At 34.3% G+C, this 23,700-nt stretch overlaps 1 protein-coding gene across 11 annotated transcripts in view; it reads right to left on the bottom strand.

Moving 5' to 3' along the window:
- LOC131927224 (septin-7) overlaps positions 1-22,894 on the bottom strand; it is a 61,040-nt gene extending 38,146 nt beyond the window's left edge. For 3 of the 11 annotated variants that reach the window (XM_059282969.1, XM_059282972.1, XM_059282974.1), the window contains exons 1-2: positions 18,399-18,564; positions 13,268-13,695 (exon numbers count right to left, since the gene is read on the bottom strand). In XM_059282969.1, coding sequence (XP_059138952.1) covers positions 13,268-13,582 — 315 coding nt within the window. In that variant the 5' untranslated portion in view covers positions 13,583-13,695; positions 18,399-18,564. Of the gene's footprint in view, positions 1-345; positions 523-13,267; positions 13,696-18,398; positions 18,565-18,702; positions 18,746-22,887 lie in introns of those variants that run through there. The other 8 variants (XM_059282975.1, XM_059282976.1, XM_059282977.1 and 5 more) reach the window with 6 other exon arrangements.
- Positions 22,895-23,700: the final 806 nt, after the last annotated feature.

The following is a 23,700-nucleotide window of genomic DNA, read 5'->3' as shown; positions in this document are numbered from 1 at the left end:
GGAGCCCTAGTGTGATGTCTGTGGTAGGTTGCAGGAGCCCTACTGTGATGTCTGTGGTAGGTTGCAGGAGCCCTAGTGTGATGTCTGTGGTAGGTTGCAGGAGCCCTAGTGTGATGTCTGTGGTAGGTTGCAGGAGCCCTAGTGTGATGTCTGTGGTAGGTTGCAGGAGCCCTAGTGTGATGTCTGTGGTAGGTTGCAGGAGCCCTAGTGTGATGTCTGTGGTAGGTTGCAACAAACCTGACATTCATTTACTCAAAATTGCTCTTACAACATTTATTTTAGAACTATTTAGTGTACAAAGAAAAGTTGGAAAACGAAGAAAGAAAACTATTTTTTAACTCAAACCTTTTTTTCCATGGCTTCAGCATCCATTCTATTCTTTCCTTAGACAGGTACAAGCTGCTTATATTCCAAAAGATTTGAGTAGATTTGCAATTACCCCCGAATTAAACTTTTTTTTTTAAATTACAAATCTCCACAAAAGAAAAAATGTTTTTTTTTGCACTTGTTTTCAGTTTCTATCTATATTTTAAAAATGTAAATATTCAACAGCAACGACTTTTAAAGGCCTAATCTTAATTCATATGGTAAACACTATATGTGATCCACCAGAACAGCAAATTAAAGAATTAGGGAACAAGATACGGTCAAGGGGTTATTGTGAGTTCACTTCTGTTTAGAAACCAGCCTGCCTGTAACACGCCTTATAGCCTGAGCTAGCAAGGACGTTAAGCAGCATCAAACAGGGATAACGGTGAGTACACATCGCAATTTAAAAATTAGCAACTGTTACTACAAAGAAGGGTTGTTTGTCACTTTTTTTTAAACAGAAAGAAGCAGGAAATGCAATTAGAGGTAGCTAACATTTAGAAACGGAAGCTGAATAAAAATACGAGTGGGTAGATTATAAATAATTTGCAGGTCTTGTTGTTATTCTAGCAGTACACCAAACCATCCTGCTCTTTTGTTTTTCTGATGTGCAACCCCAAGTCTCCTTTGGCTGTTTTACTTTAATAGGCCTAGTTTAAAATGAGTGAAGGTGCAATAGTGTATATGAAATGCCCACCAAAGGCCGAGACATTTGCAACTTTTGAATCAAGTAGTATCACTGACCCAGTGTGTAGGACGCCAAATCAAAACTACCCTGACTAATCAGCCCCTGACAAAACGACCAAGTCAAAAGGGCATATAGACTACTGTCAAAAGGGCATATAGGCTTCTGTCAAAAGGGCATATATGCTCATGTCAAAAGGGCATATAGGCTATCGGCAAATGGGCTCCCGACATATTGGCTCATGACCTATTGGCTCCAGACAAATAGATAAATAGATTACCGACATATTGTTTGTCTGCCTGCCCCCCCCCCCCCCCCACCAAAAAGATGCCTGAAAGAAACTCTGAATGTGACTTTTGTCAAGTTTGAGTTTAGGGGAAAGGTTTAGGTGGTATGACTACAACTATAATTAGAATGAATGTGATGTAACTAAGTGTACATCAAGGTTACTAGAAAAAGAATTGTGGTAATGTCTATATTTAGCGTCTATACACAAAATAGAATGGCTTCATTGATTGTTGAATAAAAAATAGAATTAAGAATCAAATGCCTAATTTAGTTGTCTAACTTTAGAAGCTAACAAATACTGGGAAAGTAATATCTATAATATAAGGCTGGTGGTAGTGTGTCAGTCATTCAGTTTCTTTCATGGCTATAAATTCTAGAACCATAAAAGTAAACATCAACACATGCATTTTACTTGCATCACATTGTCTTATTTTAAACCATGTAGTGGGGTTTGTTCATATAACAACTAAAATTTTTTGTATAAATGGCACAGTTTTTTCTATTTCGCATAAGGTGAAGAATATATTAAGTAGGCCCTACACGCACATTGCCTACACATATTAAACGGATAAATGTCAAATAATATTTTCGCTCAGATTCTTAGAAACAATAGATACATTTTAATAACAGTAGGGTAGAAAAAAGTAATTATTTAAAATATTTAATAAATATGCCAGGGGAGGTAATTTAAAATAAAATTCAACTAACACTAATACAAAATAAACCGGAGTGATCTCCCCTAAACTTTCTCGGATAATCTAATATAAAACTACGAGGGATGGCAACTCAGGACATAGACAATATTTGTAATCCATTTTTAATTACTAAAACTTATTATAATAGAATGGAATCTCGTAAAAAAAAAGAATTGCACACTAAGTGAACGCCAAATAAAATGTGCATAATAGTGCGGGATATTATTAGTATTTTATAAATTTACGTGCGTTTTTTGAGAAATCGGAAATAGCGTAAATTAGTACTTCCGGTCAACGGAAATTAATCAAAATTTGATAGATGGTAGAGAATTAGATCTTTTACTTACATGTGAAATTTCATTTATCTATCTGAAATAGTACTCAAGTTATAGGCTTTTGAAAAATTCAAAGTAGAAAAAGTACCACTTCCGGTTATCGGAAATCGCTCAAAAGTTGATACGGATCTACGATTTTGATAAAATACTTATATATGAAATTTCATCAACCTAGCTGTAACGGTACTCAAGTAATCGTGTTTACACACAGACACACACACAGACATACGGAAAAGATTGCAAAATTATGTTTTTCCGTATCAGTGAGGTGTAAAACGTCGAGATTTGTAAAAATCTCGTGGGTTTTTTTTGCACGATTAGAATACTTTCTCTATACTTCGTATATACGAGAAAGTAACAATGTGAATGAAAATTGTTGGAATAATATAATTGCCTGGATAGGTAAAGTGCAATATGGTAGTTAGACACTGATATTTTAAATACTGCCTTTTATTTATTTTATACACTTAACATATTGTTTACTAATTATTATTTTTAATCAATAACAGTTTAGAAGCCCTCCTAAATGCCCTCTATGCTTACTTCTATCTTTTGGTTTGCGGAAAAGCTGTTTTTTTTTATAGTCATTCACTAAATTGAATCAGGCACGTCCGCCGTGCCCAGGCAGGGGCCGATTTGGAGCCCTGGGCTATCATGTGAGCGCTATGCGTTTATGTTTGCATTTAAGTTTGTGTTTATGTTATGAATTATTGTTTGCATTTAGGTTTGCATTTGCATGTGCTTTTTTTTTGCGTTTGCATTGTATTTGTATTGTTTTTGATTTTGTGTTTTCTTTTATGTTTGTGTTTATTTTTGTTCTATTCCATATTTGCTACACTTTAAAAAATATTCACCATGGTGGAGCACGAGTATGCAGCTAGTATATCTATATATAGTACGCTTTAGTATCAGGGTTTAGGTTTATTAAGTGTTTTATTTCGAGTTAAATTTCCAGAACCGGTTTAAATGCAGACTCTGAATAAAATATGTTTTTAAGAAATTTTTTGTTTCCGGTTAAATATGAGATTTTGGTTTTGAGAAACAGACACAACTATCAACCTAGTGCCCATTGCATTACTCTCTCAACAGGCCATTTCTTTAGTATTTAAATAACTATAACAACATTTAAACCAAGCTCCATTGTTATTTAGTGTTTGGCTGAATGGCTGTAGACATCACACTTTTGGACGATTTTTACACAAAAGTCAGACTATAACCTAAAATTACCTCAAGACTCAGCCAACAAAGCCTCCCCCCTCACCCCCAAATTAATTTTTTTAAAGCATCGATTTTTTTTTTTCAAATATTGCCCGAGCTCGACCAACATAGGGTAGTTCAATCAATTTCTATTAGAATTTATTCAAACATTTATCTAAATCGTGAAATAACCGTTAAAATTCAGTTTCTAGCATACCTTTTTAAATTGCAATAGTATGACGTCACACTATCTGAACCCCCTTCTCTTCTCCACCATCACACGTCTCAAAATTACGGACCCCTCCCCCCACCCTTGTGATGTCATTTATGGGAGACCAGTTATCAAAAACAGTCGGTATGGTATTTTTTAGTCAAAAAACAAAAACGCAGGCGGGTCTGAGTCACGTTGAGTTCACATTCGTTCTTAAATTTGTAGGCCAATGCCTGTAGCACACGTCATAGCAGGAACATAGCTAATCTAAAATAGACTGACGTCATTTTTATTTTTCTCTAAACAAGCAGTACCAAACACGTACTTGGGGTCAGAGTGAGGTCACAAGAGCCACCGTTGCAACAAAGAGGGTCGGGTTAGTCTAGTGATCGTAGTCATCTTTTGTAAGGATTTTAATAGTATCTCAGAGATTGCGAAATAAAATAAACAAATGAGAAGCAGAGAGAAACGGTACATTTTGGTAGATAAATTAGGCTATGGTTAGACTACCGAGCATACGAGATTGACGGTAAAGAAACCAGGCTTGGGGGGTTACATTTGAAGAGCGGTATTATTTTAGATAGCCTTCTCCCGTGTTTTTGATAAATATTCAACTGAGTATCCGCGGATAATTTGGAAATTGCGTTCTGAAAAATTAGGAAATCCGCTGAGATTTTAAATCTTGACCTACATTTATTCTTAATCTTGCACCGCCAGACCTAGCGCGTATTCGATAGTCTGTTCGACCTAAGTAATATAATACTCGATTTAAATAGGAATATGTGGAATGCGTGAGTGGGCTGTTTCCGTATAATTTATTCAGTTTTTACTTTCTCGTATATACGTTGTATAGAGAAAGTATTGTAATCGTGCAAAAAAAAAATCGAGATTTTTACAAATCTCGACGTTTTACACCTCACTGATACGGAAAAACATAATTTTGCAATCTTGTCCGTATGTCTGTGTGTGTGTGTCTGTGTGTCCGTGTGTAAACACGATAACTTGAGTACCGTTACTGCTAGGATGATGAAATTTCATATATAAGTATTTTATCAAAATCGTAGATCCGTATCAACTTTTGAGCGATTTCCGATAACCGGAAGTGGTACTTTTTCTACTTTGAATTTTTCAAAAGCCTATAACTTGAGTACTATTTCAGATAGATAAATGAAATTTCACATGTAAGTAAAAGATCTAATTCTCTACCTTCTGTTAAATTTTGAGTAATTTCCGTTGACCGGAAGTAGTAATTTACGCTACTTCCGATTTCTCAAAAAACTAATGTAAATTTTAAAAGTACTAATAATATTGCGCACTATTATGCGCTTTTTTATTTCGCGTTCACTTGGTGTGCAATTAATTTGTCTACGAGATTTTATTCTATTTTTAAAACTTTAAGTATTTAAAATGGATTAAAAAATCATGTCTATAGCCCGAGTTCCCATCCCCTGTTATTTTATATAAAAATATTCGAGAAAGTTTAGGGGAGATCACTCCCGGTTTATTTATCTTAATTTTCAAAATACAAAACTATTTCAGGCCTTAATTATTTTATATTATATTTATATAAATCTTTGTTTAGCTATGGAATTGGCTAAATTAGAATATAATTTCAATTGAAATAATAGGGCCTATTCGCGTAACCTAAGTTTCTTACGTTGGTTTTAAGTAGGGGTGTCAAACTGATTTTTTAAAACGGAACAAGAGCTTTTTTGAAAGTTGCTATGTCAAGAACCCATGATTCTAAGATAGTGGGCACTAAATTTGTTCATATATCTCAAGTAGTAAAAAGTTTATGACGTTTTAAAAAATTGGCTTTTAACTTTAACACCCTAAAAAGTGCCATGTTTGAGAGTAGTAGAACTAGTAGTAGATTTAAAAGTAAGAACATTTATTTAGAATGCCTCAGTCGATGAATCTTTATGTTATGTTATTAATATGTATTTATACATAGCTGGTTCAACAATTTTTGCGATATGGTAGGGCTACACCAAAATACACTTGCTTATTAAATACAACTACGTAGGCTAAATAGATAACCACGAGCCGACCGGCGGCGTATCATACGCCGATATTTACGTTTTATTTTCTACTTTTCAGTCATTCAGAATTCGACAGTATCAACGCTGCCACTGAAAAGATTTGCTTTAAAACACTATCACTAGGCCGTTAAGGACGATACCCCCCCCCCCCCCACCCTACTTACCCCAACCCTACACCCCCCACCCCCGTGAAAGCAGCCTCCTCTTAGTTACCTAAGATGTTTACAATCGTAGAGCCGGGTTTAGTGACGGCTATTAGGGGCAGATAATTTAGTTTGAAACGATTTTAAACTTAGGGGAGGTAACTAAGAGGAAGCTGCTGTCACGGGGGGGGGGGGGGGGGGGTAGGAGTTGGGGGAGAGGAGGGTGGGGGTAGTACATATATACATGTACATATAAATATACATGTACATATAAATATACATGTACATATAAATATACATGTACATATAAATATAAATATACATGTACATATAAATATACATGTACATATAAATATACATATAAATATATATATAAATATATATACATATAAATATATATACATATAAATATATATACATATAAATATATATACATATAAATATATATACATATAAATCTATACACATATAAATCTATACACATATAAATCTATACACATATAAATCTATACACATATAAATCTATACACATATAAATATACATATATATATATATATATATATATATATACATATATATATATATATATACATATATATATATATATATATACATATATATATATATATACATATATATATATATATATATATACATATATATATACATATATATATACATATATATATATACATATATATATACATATATATTCATATAAATATACACACACAAATTATATTTAATGACGATAGAACTAAAATCAGTTTTGAAATATGAAAATGGTTCAGTTCAGTGCGGTAAAAAATCCCTGGCGAAGTGATTTTATACTGGTTGATAATCTCTTTATTAGTCCACAAAACAGATGCAAAAATTACTCCACTTCCACCACACCTACTCGGGTATGCGCAAAATAATGTAACAATTGTGGCATGTTTTCAATTTAATAAATACAAACCATCGTGAATCAGGACTTGAAAAAAAAAATGAAAAATGATTACGCGTGTCTAGTCCATATCGAGCTAAATTGAGGCATTCCAGATCGAGATCAAACAAAATGTAAATGAAATTTTAAAATCTATCACCATGTTTCACAGTAAAATTTTGGGAGAATGCCACAAGTTGAAAAAATAAAAAAGCTCCACTAGAAACTGAACAGCAAACTCACGAAGCTATCTAGAGATGGTAAGGTGTAATCGCTGCCCCATACGGCACTGACTAATCGCGGCATCGCTTGTTATAGCCAGGTTTTTCTTTAAATATCCAGACCTTATTTTTTTACCGCGTTCTCGGCTCGCGCTGCCTTCGTTAGAAAACAACATTCAATAACAAAACCACATTCCAGAGGTCTAGCCAAACTTCGCAACGCGCGTGGCCAACTCTCAATTTGGCGCCCCCTGTATATATATACAAAGATATCGCTCAAAAGTTGATACGGAACTACGATTTTGATATAATACTTATATATGAAATTTCATCAATCTAGCTGTAACGGTATTCAAGTTATCGTGATTTCACACAGACATACGTACAGAATTGGATAATCCAGTTTTTCCGACTCCATTACGCATAAAACGCCAAAATTTTGATATATCTGGATTTATAATTTTTGCCCGATTAAAATAAGTCCTCTACATCCCGGATGTGACGAAGGACTGAGGAGTAAAACGATGAAAACTGTCCAAATTTAATGTGATTTTTGTGCACGATTACAAGACTTTCTCTATACTTCGAATATAAGAGAACGTAAAAATGTATACGATGATAGAATCACATGGTAATTTTCAAATTTCTTAGTTTTTTAAACATTTAAAATATTTTGTCCATTAAGCATTTTTTCCCCACGTTTTCTTTAACTTGCTTTCGTCTGTCTTTCCAATCAAATCTTGCGATCGAAATTTCTGGCACTTCCCAGTTAGCTAGCGCGCTGAAATTTTCAGGGAAGCTTTGTTTTGGATGACATTAGATTAGAATATTCAATTGTTATTATTACTAAATTGATCCATGGAAACATTTTATTGAGCATTTTAGACCGCTATATAATCTATATATATAATTCTCCTCTGCGAGCCATTAGAAAACAAGCTGTAAGCGCCTCCTTACAGTCCCCTCTCTTTCTCTCTATCACTATCACCCTACCCCACCCCCACATGGTCTGCTGAGCTGTGGTCACGTTAATGTTTACAAACCGTACAGCCAGGTTTAGTGACGGCTATTAGGGGCAGATAATTTAGTTTGAACCGACTTTAAACTTACAGGAGGTAACTAAGAGGAGGCTGCTTTCACGGGGGGGGGGGGGGGGGTGTAGGGTCGGGGTTAGGGGAAAGGAGGGGGGTTAGTGTTTTAAAGCAAATATTTTCAGTGGCAGCATTGGTACTATCGAATTCACAAATTATGAATTACTGAAAAGTAGAAAATCAACTAAATAGCGGCGTATGATATGCCGCGGGTCGGCTCGTTGTAGTAAAAACGTGGGGAAAAAGGGACATAGCTCAGTAACTGTAATTTGTGTACAAACAACCGTAACAACTGGTGGCCAGTATGGGGGAGACGATATGGTCGAGTGGTTGGGCACACGATTGCTATCCCACTCGACACGGGTTCAAATCTATGTGTTCTAGTCAGTAACGTATTCACACAACGTGTTTTTTACGAGTTGTCTTTTTACGAGTTGTCTTCGTTTACCCAAAAAAAAAAAGTGAAAAGATAAAATCGATAGCAAGATTTTAATGCAAACAAACAGACAAAGACTAAAAAGTAGAAAATAATAATCATTTAAAAAGTTTAAAAAAACCCACGTTTTCTGATTTAACTTAAAAGTAGAAAATAAATGCTATACATCACAATAATGCAAGCGATCACTCTACTATAAGCGATGAAAAACGTGGGGCGCCGTGATTTTCTTACAGTTTCTAATACTGTTGACTCTCTACAAGCTCCCTAATAAAAGTCAATAGTATTATCTAATCAATAGTAATATAACTTTTACTTCGGCGCCCCACGTTTTTCGTCGCTTATAGTAGAGTGATCGTTTGCATTATTGTGATGTATAGCATTTATTTTCTACTTTTTAGTTCAATCAGAAAACGTGGGTTTTTAAAAACTTTTTTAATGATTATTATTTGTTTAATATCCAACTAAAGGCTTATTCAATTCTGAAAATTTTACAGGTATTTGTAAAGAAATATGTTGAACGGTCAAAAAAGGCCCGCGAGTTAAATGAGAGATGGGTCAAAATCCGTTACTCGACTGCCGTCGAAAAATCATCTCGGTAATAGTTATCAATTGGTAAATGAGATATATTGTTTAATATCAACAACTATAAAAATTACACATAATTAGAGGGCTTAAAATCTACTTTTTAATGGTACCAAGCTTATTACTATACGAGCCCTTTTTATTATCGAAACTATGAAAAGAAAAGCTACTATATTTGGGCGACGCGGGCGAAAAATTCGTTTTTTTTACGGCAGCTTGACATACCTAATTATAGAGGTCGCTGTTTGTTTATGAATCTACCGCTCCACGCAATAGTACCATAATCCAACTTATGATTCAATAAATGCTTCATTCATAAAAAACCAACCTGCTCTTTTATTCTTTAATTAACAGTCAACGTAATTTGTATCCTTGCTAGCTAGTTCAAAAGAAGCTTTATTATTTTAATAGGGACATTTTTAGAAGATGAATATTGTCGGGCCAGATGAGGTTGTGATCTGTTATCAACCCTAAGCATTTGTAACTGTTAACCTGTTTAATGTTTGTATTTTTATAGTAATGTGTATTAGGGTGGATGGAAGACGATGGCGTTTCTGAATCAACCGCCCCCTCCTCCCGAACGAAATGGAATTTATAAAGAAAATGTATACTTTTACCATTGTGTCGTCGTCCCCCCCCCCCCCCCCAGCAGAAAAAAAGTCTGGAAGAAAGTCTGGTTTTATCGGAGTGAATTTTCATTTTGTTCAATTTTGCCCAGTTAACAAGCTGATTGGCACATATTTGAAGTTCATACTTAAGTGAATCCGTTTTTTAAAAATGTTTTAAATATCCTTTATGCATTTCAATGACATTAGTTTGCTACATATCGATGGTCTCGGTCGCAAACCGTCTAACTCAAATAAATTCAATTTTCTGTTTTTTACATAAATCAAAAGCCAGTATCATTCCCCATAATTCCTGAAAATATTATAGAAATCTGTAGAATGATTATCTAGATATAATAATTTGAACAAACCGCCTATTATTTCTAGCGCTAAAAATCTCGGCGCAAAACGAACATCGCTATATTTGTCAGTACACCTTTGATCGGAAACGCAGTCGCACGCTGCAATCACACAATTTTACACCACAGCAGTCAAATTACTTATTATTGGTAAGAATATTTGATTAATTTCATCTATTCTATTATATTTTATCATTTGAAAAAATAATAAACATAGAGTATTTGTTTAACTATATCATATCTATATATATAATGCTCTTCTTGGAGACGCTAGAAAACACCAAGCTGTAAGCGCGCCTTGCAGTCCCCCCTCTTCCTCTCTAAGCATATCCCTACCACCCCCACATGGTCTGGCGAGCTGTGGTTCACGCTAGATGTTTGCAATCGTAGAGCCGGGTTTAGTGACGGCTATTAGGGGCAGATAATTTAGTTTGAAACGATTTTAAACTGAGGGGAGGTAAATAAGAGGAGGCTGCTGTCACGGGGGGGGGGGGGGTAGGAGTTGGGGGTAGTATCGTCCTTAACGACCTACTGATAGTGTTTTAAAGCAGCATTGGTACTGTCGAATTCACAAATTATGAATTAATGAAAAGTAGAAAATAAATCAACTAAATAGCGGCGGATGATATGCCGCGGGTCGGCTCGTTTGTTTAAATTAGCCTATTTCCAGTAGATTTTCGAGAACCAAGCTGATTTGTTTACATTTTCATTAGGCTAACACAATGCTTTGAAACTAGATCTTCATTCTAGAATCTAAATCTAGAGATCAATCAAAACAATATTATTCGAATTATATTTCCACAAGCTTGTGCTATAAATTTAATTATTGTTAATTCACTAATAGCTTTATATTGAGGGTTTAGCTACGTGTTAAGAAATGTTTATATGGTAGGTCACAAAATGTTTGGCGTACATGTTAAACAACATGCTTAGTTGTCTTTAGTAAATGCCTGTATGATTAATTTTGATATTAATGGCCAACTATTGAGATGGCTATTCAGTTCAATAAATAATAAGCATGCTTCAATGTATAAGTATAACGCATTAAAACATGAGCTTAGCAATTAGCTTACTACAGTGATGAGTATTACATGTTTAGATTTCAGATCAAAATTGAAATTATTTAATCACATTATATGACATTGTATTGACAGATGCTACCATACAGCAGAGGGAGAAGGCTATTTAAACTTAGCTAGCAATCTCAAGCTGTCAAGTAACAAAATGATGTAATTTTATTAGTCAAACAAAAGATTCCAGTCTGACTGACCAAAATAAAAAATCAGTTTTATTTATTCAAGATACCAGCCTCTCTCTCAACAGACCATTATTATTATACAATAGACCAACCTCTCTCAACAGACCAGCCTCTCTCAACAGACCAGCCTCTCTCAACAGACCATTATTATTATACAATAGACCAACCTCTCTCAACAGACCAGCCTCTCTCAACAGACCATTATTATTATACAATAGACCAACCTCTCTCAACATACCAGCCTCTCTCAACATACCAATCTTACCATACAACATACCAGACTCTCTCAGCATACCAATCTTACCATACAACAGACCAGCTTCTCGCAACATACCAGTCTTACCATACAACAGATCAGCCTCTCTCAACTGACCAATCTTACCATACAAGACACCAGCATTTCTAAACTGACCAATCTTACCATACAAGACACCAGCATTTCTAAACTGACCAATCTTACCATACAAGACACCAGCATTTCTAAACTGACCAATCTTACTAAACGTGACACCAATCTCACTTAACATACCAGTTGTAACATGCAAAAGACAGAAATCTCTCAACAGACAAGTCTTACAATGAAATAGACCAGCCTCCCTCAACTGACCAATCTTACCATACAAGACACCAACTTTTACAACAGTCTAGTCAGACCTATTAAGAATTTAATACGACAGATATTCGTGCACTACAGTACAACGTTGATGCTACTATCTACTTCAAAGTGAATTAGCAGAAAGCTGGCAACTGCTAAACTAGGGTAGCAGCCTTATGATCTCATCTGTAGCCCCTGACCAGTTGTACATGGGCACAAAAAAAGATAAAAGCTGTCATATGAGCACCTAAAACCAAGTCATAAATACACATTTTTATAAACATATTGCCATTTTAATGTTTCTTCGTGCGATGTTTATTTAAAGAATAAATAAACAAACACATTTTTATTTGGTTGCATTTTGTGAAATAAGTAAACCTTTAGTCATTATTAATATAGTTAATGTGTTATGTCTCGTTCATATAATATCTGACAGCAAGGTTTGTATTATTACTATTATCATTCTGCAAATGCAGCACCCACCAGTTTAAGTAAAATAAACTGTGAGAATAGAAACATAATAAAAAAAGCATAACCTTCAACAATTAACACGTATAGTGCTAAATACAGCCATAATGAATAAACAGTCGAAAGAGATAAAGCCATTCTAAAACATCTCTACTAAAATTAAACTAATCCCATAAAGTAGAATAAACTCAAATAATTAAAATACGAGCCCTAAATTATAGTCTAAATATTATAAAGTGTTAATTCTAGCATAAAAAAAACAGAAACATAACTAAATCACGTTCATTGAACAAAACGAATGAACGTGGCTGAGACCAAAATTCTCGGTTCGAAACAACTAAGTCTGCGAGCGCAGAGATAGACAGTTTGGCAGCGTGAGTTTTAGACCGAGCAAAACCGACTATCTTTTAAACCTGCTATAATTTTGTAAATATCAACAAAACCATTTAAAAACGCTACTGTATAGTCGGCAGAGAGGTTCTTCGCACATATCGATTTTAAAAAACTGTATTAGAGCGATCAACTATGAAATAATCAGTTTTTTGTCTCCGCTGTAAAATTTACATTTTCGGAGTTAGTCGGTTTGCGACCGAGACCATCGATATCCTCTCATACATATCTTTTAAGTACATAGTTTTACAACCTATCAAAATAAAATTAGTTCAATAAATATCTATAGAGTCTAATGGACTAATTTTATACTAATGTCTAAAGTATAAATAACATGCATATTAAGAGAAAGACAAGTAAATACATACAGGCTGTCCACCAATAGTAGAGGTCTTGCCATCTGTTGAGGTGGGTGAGTCTGCAGTTTTATGGAAGGATGAATTGGATGGAGGAGATGGGGATCTCTCACCATTAACAGATCCACCTTCCTGCTTTTGACCGTTAAGTGTGCGATTATCTGGTTTCTCTGGAACTTTAGGTTTTTCTAAATCATCTTTCCTAAAGCTAGAACGCAGAAGTCTAGTTCTTTCTGCCACCGATGGTGGTTTCTCAGGCAGGGGTGGAGCTGGGCCTCGTGGTGGACCGGTTACTTGGTCCCGCGAATTGCTTATTTGGTCAGACATATCCAAAGGCACAGAACAAGTGTTTCACAAAAGTCACAATAAAGGAAATTACAGAGGGGTCAACTAGACAAAGTCAAATAAAGAGATGTCAGCCATACACACTTTTATGATTTCTAGTAAAATTTAGAAGCCAATGTGAAGAAATTATTATCCTACAAAATGTAATTGTTTAGAAAGTATGATTTATACATTTTGCTAAATAGGCATATATATATGTATATATATATATATATATATAAGTAATACGCACCTACAGTATATCGCTACTATTTTTACTAGCTACAACTTTAGCATAGCCCCAACATATTACATACTAAGCCCTAGATTAACACTAAATGTATCCCTAATCTATATACTACTAAAACTCAAGTTTGTTTTATTTTTTGTTTGTCTGTTTGGCGTGCTGTAAAATACATATTTATGTAGACAATATTGTTCTTTTTTAACAAACTGTAAATCAAAATTTTATTTAAAGATGTTAATTAATTTATTGATATATTTCTTAGTAGAATCACCACTTTTACTTTTATTATAAAAGTTCAGAACAATTACTTTATTTATAGTGAAGTCACAATATTCATTTATTTTTTTTAACAAAAAGAATGGATTATTCCATGGAAGATCATATTTAAAAGTTTAACGCATTATAAAGCTAAATTTTCTGTTGGCTATAGCTTTAACGCTACCTATTTGCTATTTATATTAGTGTATTAGGCTCCAAAACTATTATCAATTTTCAACAGTTCTTCTAATTTAAGTAAACAAAAAATTTCTCTAGATCTACAGATAATTACCTAAAAATAAAAACAATAATAAAAACACAATAAATAATTGCGTTTCTTTTTTTAACTATTTTATTCTTTAAATATTTGATATAAATCTTTGTTTTTTAGCTTTACAGATCATGTAATTGGAGAATACAAGGAATTTATCTAGAGCTAAGGAAAAACTAGCAGGCGTAGATTCTACTAGTCTAAATAGAGAAATCTAGATCAATCTAGACCTAGAATCTATGCCAATAATGAGTTTCTATACCAAACTATTTCAGGCCTTAATTATTTTATATAAAATCTTTGTTTAGCTATGGAATTGGCTAATTTGGGATAGGGTATAATTTAATTTGAAATAATAGGGCCTATTTGCGCAAAGCAAAATCCTTACACTGACTCTAGATCTAAGTATATAGTATATCACCCACTAACTATGCACATAATCAGAAGTGCCCAGCTAGCTTAGTTGATAGTGTAATAGTTACCATGCGGGTAGTACGGGTTGGAGACACATCATGTTATGTGAATGATAAATTTGCCTATAGGGACACGGGGCAGGTGAAGTAAAGTACACCTGTTTTTGTCTTCTCAGCATATGAAGGGATAGTGTAGTCAGACCCATGCACAGCCCAAAAACATGTCTGTGGTGTGACATCTTTTTGAATGTGGGGTCTGGGTTTTTGTGAAGATGTGTGACAGTGGAAAGAGAAAAGTTAAAAATCGTCAAACAAACAAGCCATCATTTATGGGTGACCCCGAAACCCACGGTTATTCAAGAATAACTGGTAGTCTAGTATAAACTAAAATGCTGTTGCTAATGTAATGCTGTTTGAATCTACTAAAAAATCACTCATAATCTAGTGTGGTAGGATATGGACAGTCTACTGTGGTAGGATATGAACAGACTACTGTGGTGGGACATGGACAGTCTTTTGAGGTAGGTCATGGGCAATTAGTGTGTCCATGCAGAAATCCTGCATTAATGAATTTAACTTGTATCTCTGCTTTACATGTAGAGATCCTAGTTCAAGTTCCTCAATGCTTTAACTTTAACATTCATAACTGATCACACCTCCTGCTAAATATTTCTGTTTAACATAAGCATCCATTGTGCATAACATTTTGAATTCTACAAATGCTAAAAACTTTATCCATGTGAAAAAGTAAACTACTATTTAGTTCAGTTTATTTCGAATCATAAACAGAGCCAACAGTAGTGAGGACTTTTATTTATATACTAATGTGTAGAACATATATTTGATATATCTTTTCAAATAATGTACAGATCTTGCAGTACAGCAGCACCATATATAAAAAGTGTAGGTTTATGTCCTTCGCTTCAAATAATGACTTCTTCACAACAATACATTTCCTTAAGTACTTTAACAGATAAACTAAGTAATTAAACCACATAAGTAGTGACATTTTAAGGTTAATGTTAAGCATTCTCAAGTTTTGGGGAAGGAGGATGGGAAAAGTTTCTACTTTGACAAAGTTCTTTAAATGTAGGTTCAGATCTATTATCATAGGCAGAGTTAGCAAATGCATGTGCACAGTAATACTAATATGAAAGAGTATTGTAGCTTTGATTTATAGATAACTAGCGTACCCGTCCCCCGCGCGTTGCCGCAGGGATAGAAGAAAGTTTGACAAAATTTATTAGAAGGATTTCACCAACGCGTTACCAATCATATGTTCTTAGACGCGTGACAGTCTTTTCTAAAATTGAGTTATTTAAATGTAAACAATGACTGCGCTTGGATCATAAATATCGGGACACGGGTTTACCTACACTACCGCATGAAAACTTTGAGTGTACATTAATCACTCACTGAAATAATATGTTAGAACACACTTCGGTGACCGCCCATGTGTCAGAGACGTACAGGGTCGCTCTCAGGGCCCCCAACCCCCGATTACACTACCGGTACCGCATAGGCGCGGCGTACGACCACTGGCTCCTTAAAAGTAATAGGCACAATCGTACCAAATAGCATCTTGTTAATAATGATGCAGATTTCATCATTCGCTAAAGTGACACAAATGAACAGGATTTTTTTCTTTAGCACGTAAAAAAGTATTTGACATGTTTTAAACTTCAGTGTGACTGATGCAATATGCTAGCGTTACTAATGGTCTATTATTAGATGCTCGATCTCAATTTCTGACTGGATTGTCTAATAGTAGATGCTTATTGCATCATTCGCAAAGTGACGAAACTCTACAGTAGGCTCCTCATATTCAAAAAGTTATTTTTTCATATTTGGCAAAGTGACGAAACTGTACAGAAGGATTTCCTCGCGTTACAAAGTTATTTTTAGAAGACTGTTGTAGTTTTACCGCTGAATATAGTAGTACCGCTTACTCGCTATGCAGGACGCTCGAATAACGGATGCCAAGTGCCAACATAGTCGCTCTAAAACTCTGGGCGCCAAACCGTGTATTGACGAAAGTTGTACCCTATATGGCGCCGCCCATAAGAAACTTCAGTTTTCTTTTTCGCAGAAATATTCTACTTCCTAAAGTTTCATGGCACTCGGATGAACCTCATCTGAGTTTTATTTTTTATATACTGTGTATTAAGTGATCTAATCATCCCCCCAAAGTTTCATGGTACACGGATGAACGATGTGAAACCGAAATAGACTTTTATTTTTATAAACCGTATATAGAGAAAAATTGCAGCCTCCAGTGGCGCCGCCCTTGTGAATTTAAAAAAGGATTTTTTTTTTCAGAACCCTTCCCTGAATTGTTCTAATCAACTCCCCCAAAGTCTGATGGCTATCGGATAACGGTGTCACACCGAAATCGACTTTTTAAAAAATATACCATATATAGAGAAAAATCGCACCCTCCCGTGGCGCCGCCCTTGCGAAATTAAAAATGATTTTTTTACAGAACCCTTCCCTAGAGTTTTATAATGAACTCCCCAAAGTTTCATGCCTATCGGATGAACGGTGTCACTGCAATTCACTTTTATTATTTTTATATACCGTATATAGAGAAAAATCGGACCCTCCCGTGGCGCCGCCCTTGCGAAATTAAAAATTATTTTTTAACAGAACCCTTCCCTAAAGTGGTATAATGAACTCCCCAAAGTCTCATGGCTATCGGATGAAGATGCCAAACCAAAATCGACTTTTATTTTTATATACCGTATAAAGAAAAAAACAAATCGCGCCCTGTCGGGGCGCCACCCCTGCGAATTTGAAATTTTTTTTTCCACAGAAACCTCCCCAGGAATATTCTCAACAACTTCCCAAAGTTTCACGGCGATGTGATGAGAGGTGTAGTAATGCATAAAGGACACACACACAAACATACATTGCTTTTTATATATATAGATAGATAGATAGATTTAGAACACATTTTTTAAAAAGTTGTTATCCCTTGCATTTCCTGCTCTTATTTCTCTAGGACTAATTTAATGTCGACAACTCAGAAATGATAAAAGAAACAATTGCTGAACTGAATTAAATATAGATCTAGGCCCTACTATTTTTTTAAAAGATAGAGTTAGATCTATATAGTATACACTAGTATATAGGACTATATATTTTTAATAAATGGGATTTAATGCTACTATACAATAACTAGGCTATATATAACTATAGGCTAATAAGGCCTACTGTTATTATTAAATTAATTAATAGGTCAGATGAAGGCAATTTATTATTTTAAAGAAGTATGACTAGATCTATGATAGTGATAGAGAGAGTAGATCTAGTCTAAATCTACCCCCACCCCTTTTAAAAAAAAAAACTGTGTCCCATTTCTTACACCACATATAAGATTCTAATTCTAGATCTACATAGTACATAGATTCTAGGTCTTCTACCATTCCCACTAGTGAAAAAGCTGATCAGACCCCCCCCCCCCCCTAATACCCCAAGTTGTGTGTGACGTCACGCATGGACAGCCCCCTTAAAATATGCAACAAGGGTGACTACTCAGCCTGCCGACTGACACTACGAAAGCACATTCCACGGTCTAGCCTAGCGGGAGTACACAAGAAAGGATGTAAATAAAGGAAAATGTGTCCAAACTTGAATAAATTCCGGCCAGATTAACACAAGGATATAAACGAAACTGATAAACTCTAATCCATCAACAGATCAACTTAAAGTTAGAACAAATTCATTCACAAAATGTAAAGCCGTTTTCCTACAGACGCTATCATTTAGCAAGCTTTCATTCAACACAGTACACATGTTGTGCTCATTCTAAGTGGGCGGTATCGATACTACGAAGTGTGGGGTTTTTTAAAATGAATACGTTTCAATACATCGAAAATGTGTGTATATAAATGTATATATATATTTATTGCCAAATTGAAATAAATCCATTTACATAAATGAGATAGAAGAAGAAAATAAATTGTCGATAAACAAAGATTAATGTCATAACAACTTGTGGCCAGAATACCAGATGAAAATCGATTTTTCCACAGTGAGCGTGCAGAACTACACGTGACACGCGACGGAGAGAGCAGACCAGTTCAGGAAGGAATGGCTGCATAGCGAGGCCGGCGGAAATACAATGAGTACGATACTCAATAGGATTTGGTAAAGCATTACTTGAGACTGGTCTGTCAAGCGGCAATCATGGTTAATAAAAAGTATTTTGAATGATTATTGATTCAGAACAGTGGTGGATTAAGGCGGCAGCAGCCCAGTGACTCACACAATTTTTACCAACTCCTTCACAATCAAATCCCACTCCATAAACAAAAGACACAGTTTCGCCCAAAACATTTTTTTTTTAAATTCAATTCTCACCATTATTTACTTCCAGGTTTAAGTTTAGCTAATATAGTTTTGTTTTTCTTGTAGGCCTACGTGAGTTCCCGGTCTGGATCGTTGTGCATATAGATATATATCATCTAAATAAGTTTCTTCTTAGTGAGTCAGGGATGCCTACCCCAAAACTTTTTTTTTCCGTAAGAAGAGCATAGATTTTTGTAATAAATAAATACTGTCCGTAGCTTTCAGTATTTCTTCACAGTTCTAATACAATTTAAGTAAGACCAATTTTATATTATCGCAAAACGCATCAGCGTAATGATGACAATCGGCGACGTTACACATGCTACTTTTTATTTTAATGAAATTGACTAAGGCAACAATGGAAAATCTCAAATAGGAATGGAGACAAGCGAGTTGACGAGATTCCTTCCATAGTGTTGTTGACATGGAATAAAAACGTGCTTTGTAGATTTAGACCGTAAAAAAAATAATAACTTAAGCCTAAAATTAATTTAGAAATTTTATATTTTTAGAATAAATGCTATAAAAGTTGCAAATCCAGAGAACTTGAAAATAATTTGTTGAGTTTAAGGCTACATTTCTATTTATTTTCATCAAGCCTAAGTTATAACCGGATGTTTCACTTTCGTAAGACAAATATTGATTGGCTGTACAGTAACTTAGTGATCGATAACTAGAGTCTATTTGTTTACAAAACTTTGCAGATCAAGTTTTTAAATAACAATGCAAATTTAAAACCCCATGACCTAGTTTTCTATTTTTAGCTTACAATGTGTACAATAAAATTTATGTCGACCTATCCAATAGCAGGATGCCATTGTTTATGTCGTCATTACACGTGAAAACCAAATTGTTTTTGCTTTTTTTTTTTAATTTTTATTTAGTTACCGAAAATATTAAAAACATCAAATACGTCCAATCTTTAGTAAGGTCCGAAAAAAACCAGACAGACAGGATTTTATAACCATATTAATTGTAACTACGCCGTGCAAGATTTTTAAATTAATTTATGCACCTCTCAATTACCTTTGAGACTTTTCTCGCTGGTGTCCATTGTTCTTGCTATGAGTAGTATGACGTATGCTATAGGCCTACACTACCGATATCTTATTTAAACCAATGTGAACTCAGTGACCCCTCGACCGTGCCAGTTTTTCTTCCTGCTCACAAGAAAACGTGAGAGGTCGATGAAACGGTTGATAATGTTTAGAATTAGCACGTGTCTTGTTGAATATTTTTTTAAAAATCTAGATGTTATATAGGTAAGGTTTAGAGTTAGGGTAATTTAATATTTTCAAAAACAGCCAGGCCCGGTATTTATTTATTGCTTGTTCTTTAAATAGTCTAATAAGGGTGCCGATAAAGCTAATTGAAATTGTTTATATATACTATATATATAATAGGGGGCCCGGGGAAAAAATCGTTTGCCTAGGGCGCTAAATAACCTGACGCCGGCACTGATTAGCAAATTACACTCAGGCAGCAGGGGTATGGAACCTAAGCAGCAATTATCAATTTTTAAAACATTTCTTTAATATTCCCACCCAGAAAGTGGACAGAAAGAAATCTCAATCATCAATGCACTCTAAATCATTGCTATTTTTTTTTATTGTTTGGTTTGAAAATGTATTTATTATTCATATGAGGTTTGCGCTAGAAAGAAATCAAATGTTAGATGGGCAGAAGTAAGCTCAGCACGGTTGAACAAGCTAATTCAAAGGAAAAAAATGATGAGTAAAATACTAATGAAGAAATTAGTTCACGGCTGGCAGCCCTGTCTCAACAGGAATTGCTTCACTGTTATGGAGACGATAGCTTGTGTGCTCCATATCCTGTAGAGATGGGGAAATATTCACAGCAATGAGACGCACAAACAAGGAAAATGCTACCACCACCCAGCCCAGCACAGCGCTCTGCTTGTATATCTCTAGTTATTATCAGGGTGTGTGCAACTGTACACAGGAGACAAGGCTAGTCAGCTGAGAGTATCAAGTAGTAAGTTACATGGAAAGTTTCTACTAAAGAGCAGTTGTAACTGTTCACATACATAGCTTAATAAAGATGGATATGGTCCTAGCACTCTGTCAACATCATAAGGGATGGATATTTGCCTTGAACTATGTTTATACATACTTGTGAAACTTGCTCTAGGTATTAGCCTTGAGTTTACATTGCCATGAATTACATAGGAGGCCTAAGGTTAACTATTGATGTAGTTTGTCCAACAAAGCCCCATCTTTACTACTCTTACATTTCCTTTTTAGAAATTGACAGATTAATACTCATTAGTTCAAGAATGTCATTTAAGGCAGTTTATTTAATAGTATTCTCTTTAATATTCTGCTCTTGTTGGTTCTCTATTACAATTAATAAGAAATAATAATTAAATATTTTGTCAGGAACAGTTCCAGGAAAGCCAAATTGTAATTAATTCAGGTTTTGTTTGGCAGACCCACTTATTTATATCTCTTTGTTAAATGTGGCATCCAGAACTACATTACTTTCTATAAAGGAGAAGGATTCAGTCAGTACTGCTAGAACTGTTAGCTGTATGATAGATGATTAAATTGATTAGGGTCATTACAATGTAAAAGTCATCAAGCTGGTCCTATAAAACCCATGACTATTTGTGCATGCATGTAGATGTCTTTTTGTTCAGCTCATAGGCAAATAATAAATAAAACTAAGGTATCATTAGTCAAAGATGTAAATGCCTGTCATAGAAAGAAGTGGAATTTTTTTTTTACAGGTGAAGTTATTTCCTCACAGTATTCCCAGATTTTTAAAGCGTTTCGATAAATCACAATAACCAAATTATAGTAGGCTTACAGTCTTATTATTTTCGTAGCTTTATACTATTACTACATAAATCATTTAATAACCCATTACATATTTGTAATACATGTCAAACTAACAACATTGCGGGTTTGTTTTCAACTAAAAAAGTTAACTCAGCATGGACAGGTAAAACAAGGCTGAGCTTGCCTGTTTAACCGCAAGCACATTGCAGGCCTCGTCAAATCGACAAAGGCGTGCACTGATTTTTTATACGGTTGCGTGTATCAAAAATGTACACAAAGTTGAATAAAATAAGAGAACTGCGCTTGGCTCTGTTTCATACATAAATACTATGGTCCTTCAAATAAATTTGCTTTTGGCAAAATAGAAATGGATTGGTGAAAGAAAATAACTCATTTAAAAAAAATTCAGTTGATGGTAAAATATTGATGTACAATTTTCCCTAAATAGAAAAAAAAAATGATTCTATAAAAGGGTGATAGCCCTCACCCTTTTCAGAATTTCAGATAATGTGCTTCCAATATAATGATAGCTATAGCCAGCACATTCAAAATGATTATCTTCTAATGTTATCAGATTAGGGTTAGGACAAGGTAAAGAAAAACTGGATCTAAACAATGAATAAGCCTATAGTATACACAGTGTCGATCTGTGCAATGTAGCAGAGAAAAAAATTGAAGTACAACTACTAAAACTACAAATTTATAAGTCGAAAAATACAGACATCTTAGAAAAGTTTTACTTCCAAAATAAAATTCTTTTAACCTTTTTTTTAACCTAACCTTAAAATATCTATTTTCCACACTTTTTAAGTCTGGAATATCTTTTCTAAATTCCAGACTTTTTCCATACTGCATACGAACCCATGCATAAAAATATGATGTAGGGTGTTTAAAAATTTCTGCTGCAAAATTAATTAAATTATAAAAAATATGTTAAGGCCAGTAAAGAGAAAAGAAAAAACACTCACCGACGATGCTGTTCCATTGGAAAGTATATGAAAAAGAGAAAAAATAACAGTGAATGTATAAAACATGTTTACAATTATTTATTGCATATTATTATTGAATTGCATATATCCTCCCTCACACTTCTAACCATGATATAGACACAGGTATCTGCCATGTGATATCCAAGGATATGGACTTTCATTAAGATGCACACTTAAAGTTAAAGGGGGACTGACAAAAACTGCACTAAAGAAATAAATTATTTTTATACATTTTTTTAATAGAAAGAAATTGTGTAGAAAAAAGAATTCTGCACTAAATGAACCCAAACAGTGTGTATATAAAAAGCAGAAAATTAGTACTTTATAAAAGAAAACAAGGATTAATCTTAACAAGAATTAAACATATCTATTTAAATTTAAGACACATTTTAAATCAAAATGCAATGTCAAAGAGTCTTGATTTAAAAGAAAACATTCTGGTGGGAGTGATCATATTTTACTTGCAAGTTTTGCTCATGACAGGCAATACAGAGAGGAATCAATTTAATTTTAAATAAATGTGTATGCTTTTTGAAAAACTGGAAATAACGTAAAGTACTACTTTCAGTCACCAGAGTTTGAAACAGTACTCATATCATAATCTATATAGTCGGTTTTGTAATAAAAGGACTCTCTTTAAAATAGCAAAATCTGATTTGGCATAAAAAATCTATAATATATCTTAAAATGATATCAACTGATGTAGTCTGCTTTTATACAACTTTTAGTGAAAAACTTGAAAATTTGGTCCATACCCTCCCAGTATTTTTCCTCTTATTATAGGGTCTATCC

This window comes from Physella acuta, unplaced genomic scaffold, assembly GCF_028476545.2.
Source record: "Physella acuta isolate Inbredline_101_S28 unplaced genomic scaffold, ASM2847654v3 ptg001384l, whole genome shotgun sequence".
Lineage (NCBI taxonomy): Eukaryota > Metazoa > Mollusca > Gastropoda > Physidae > Physella > Physella acuta.
Note: the sequence above shows the minus strand (reverse complement) of the source record. Positions and strands in the feature narration are given on the sequence as shown.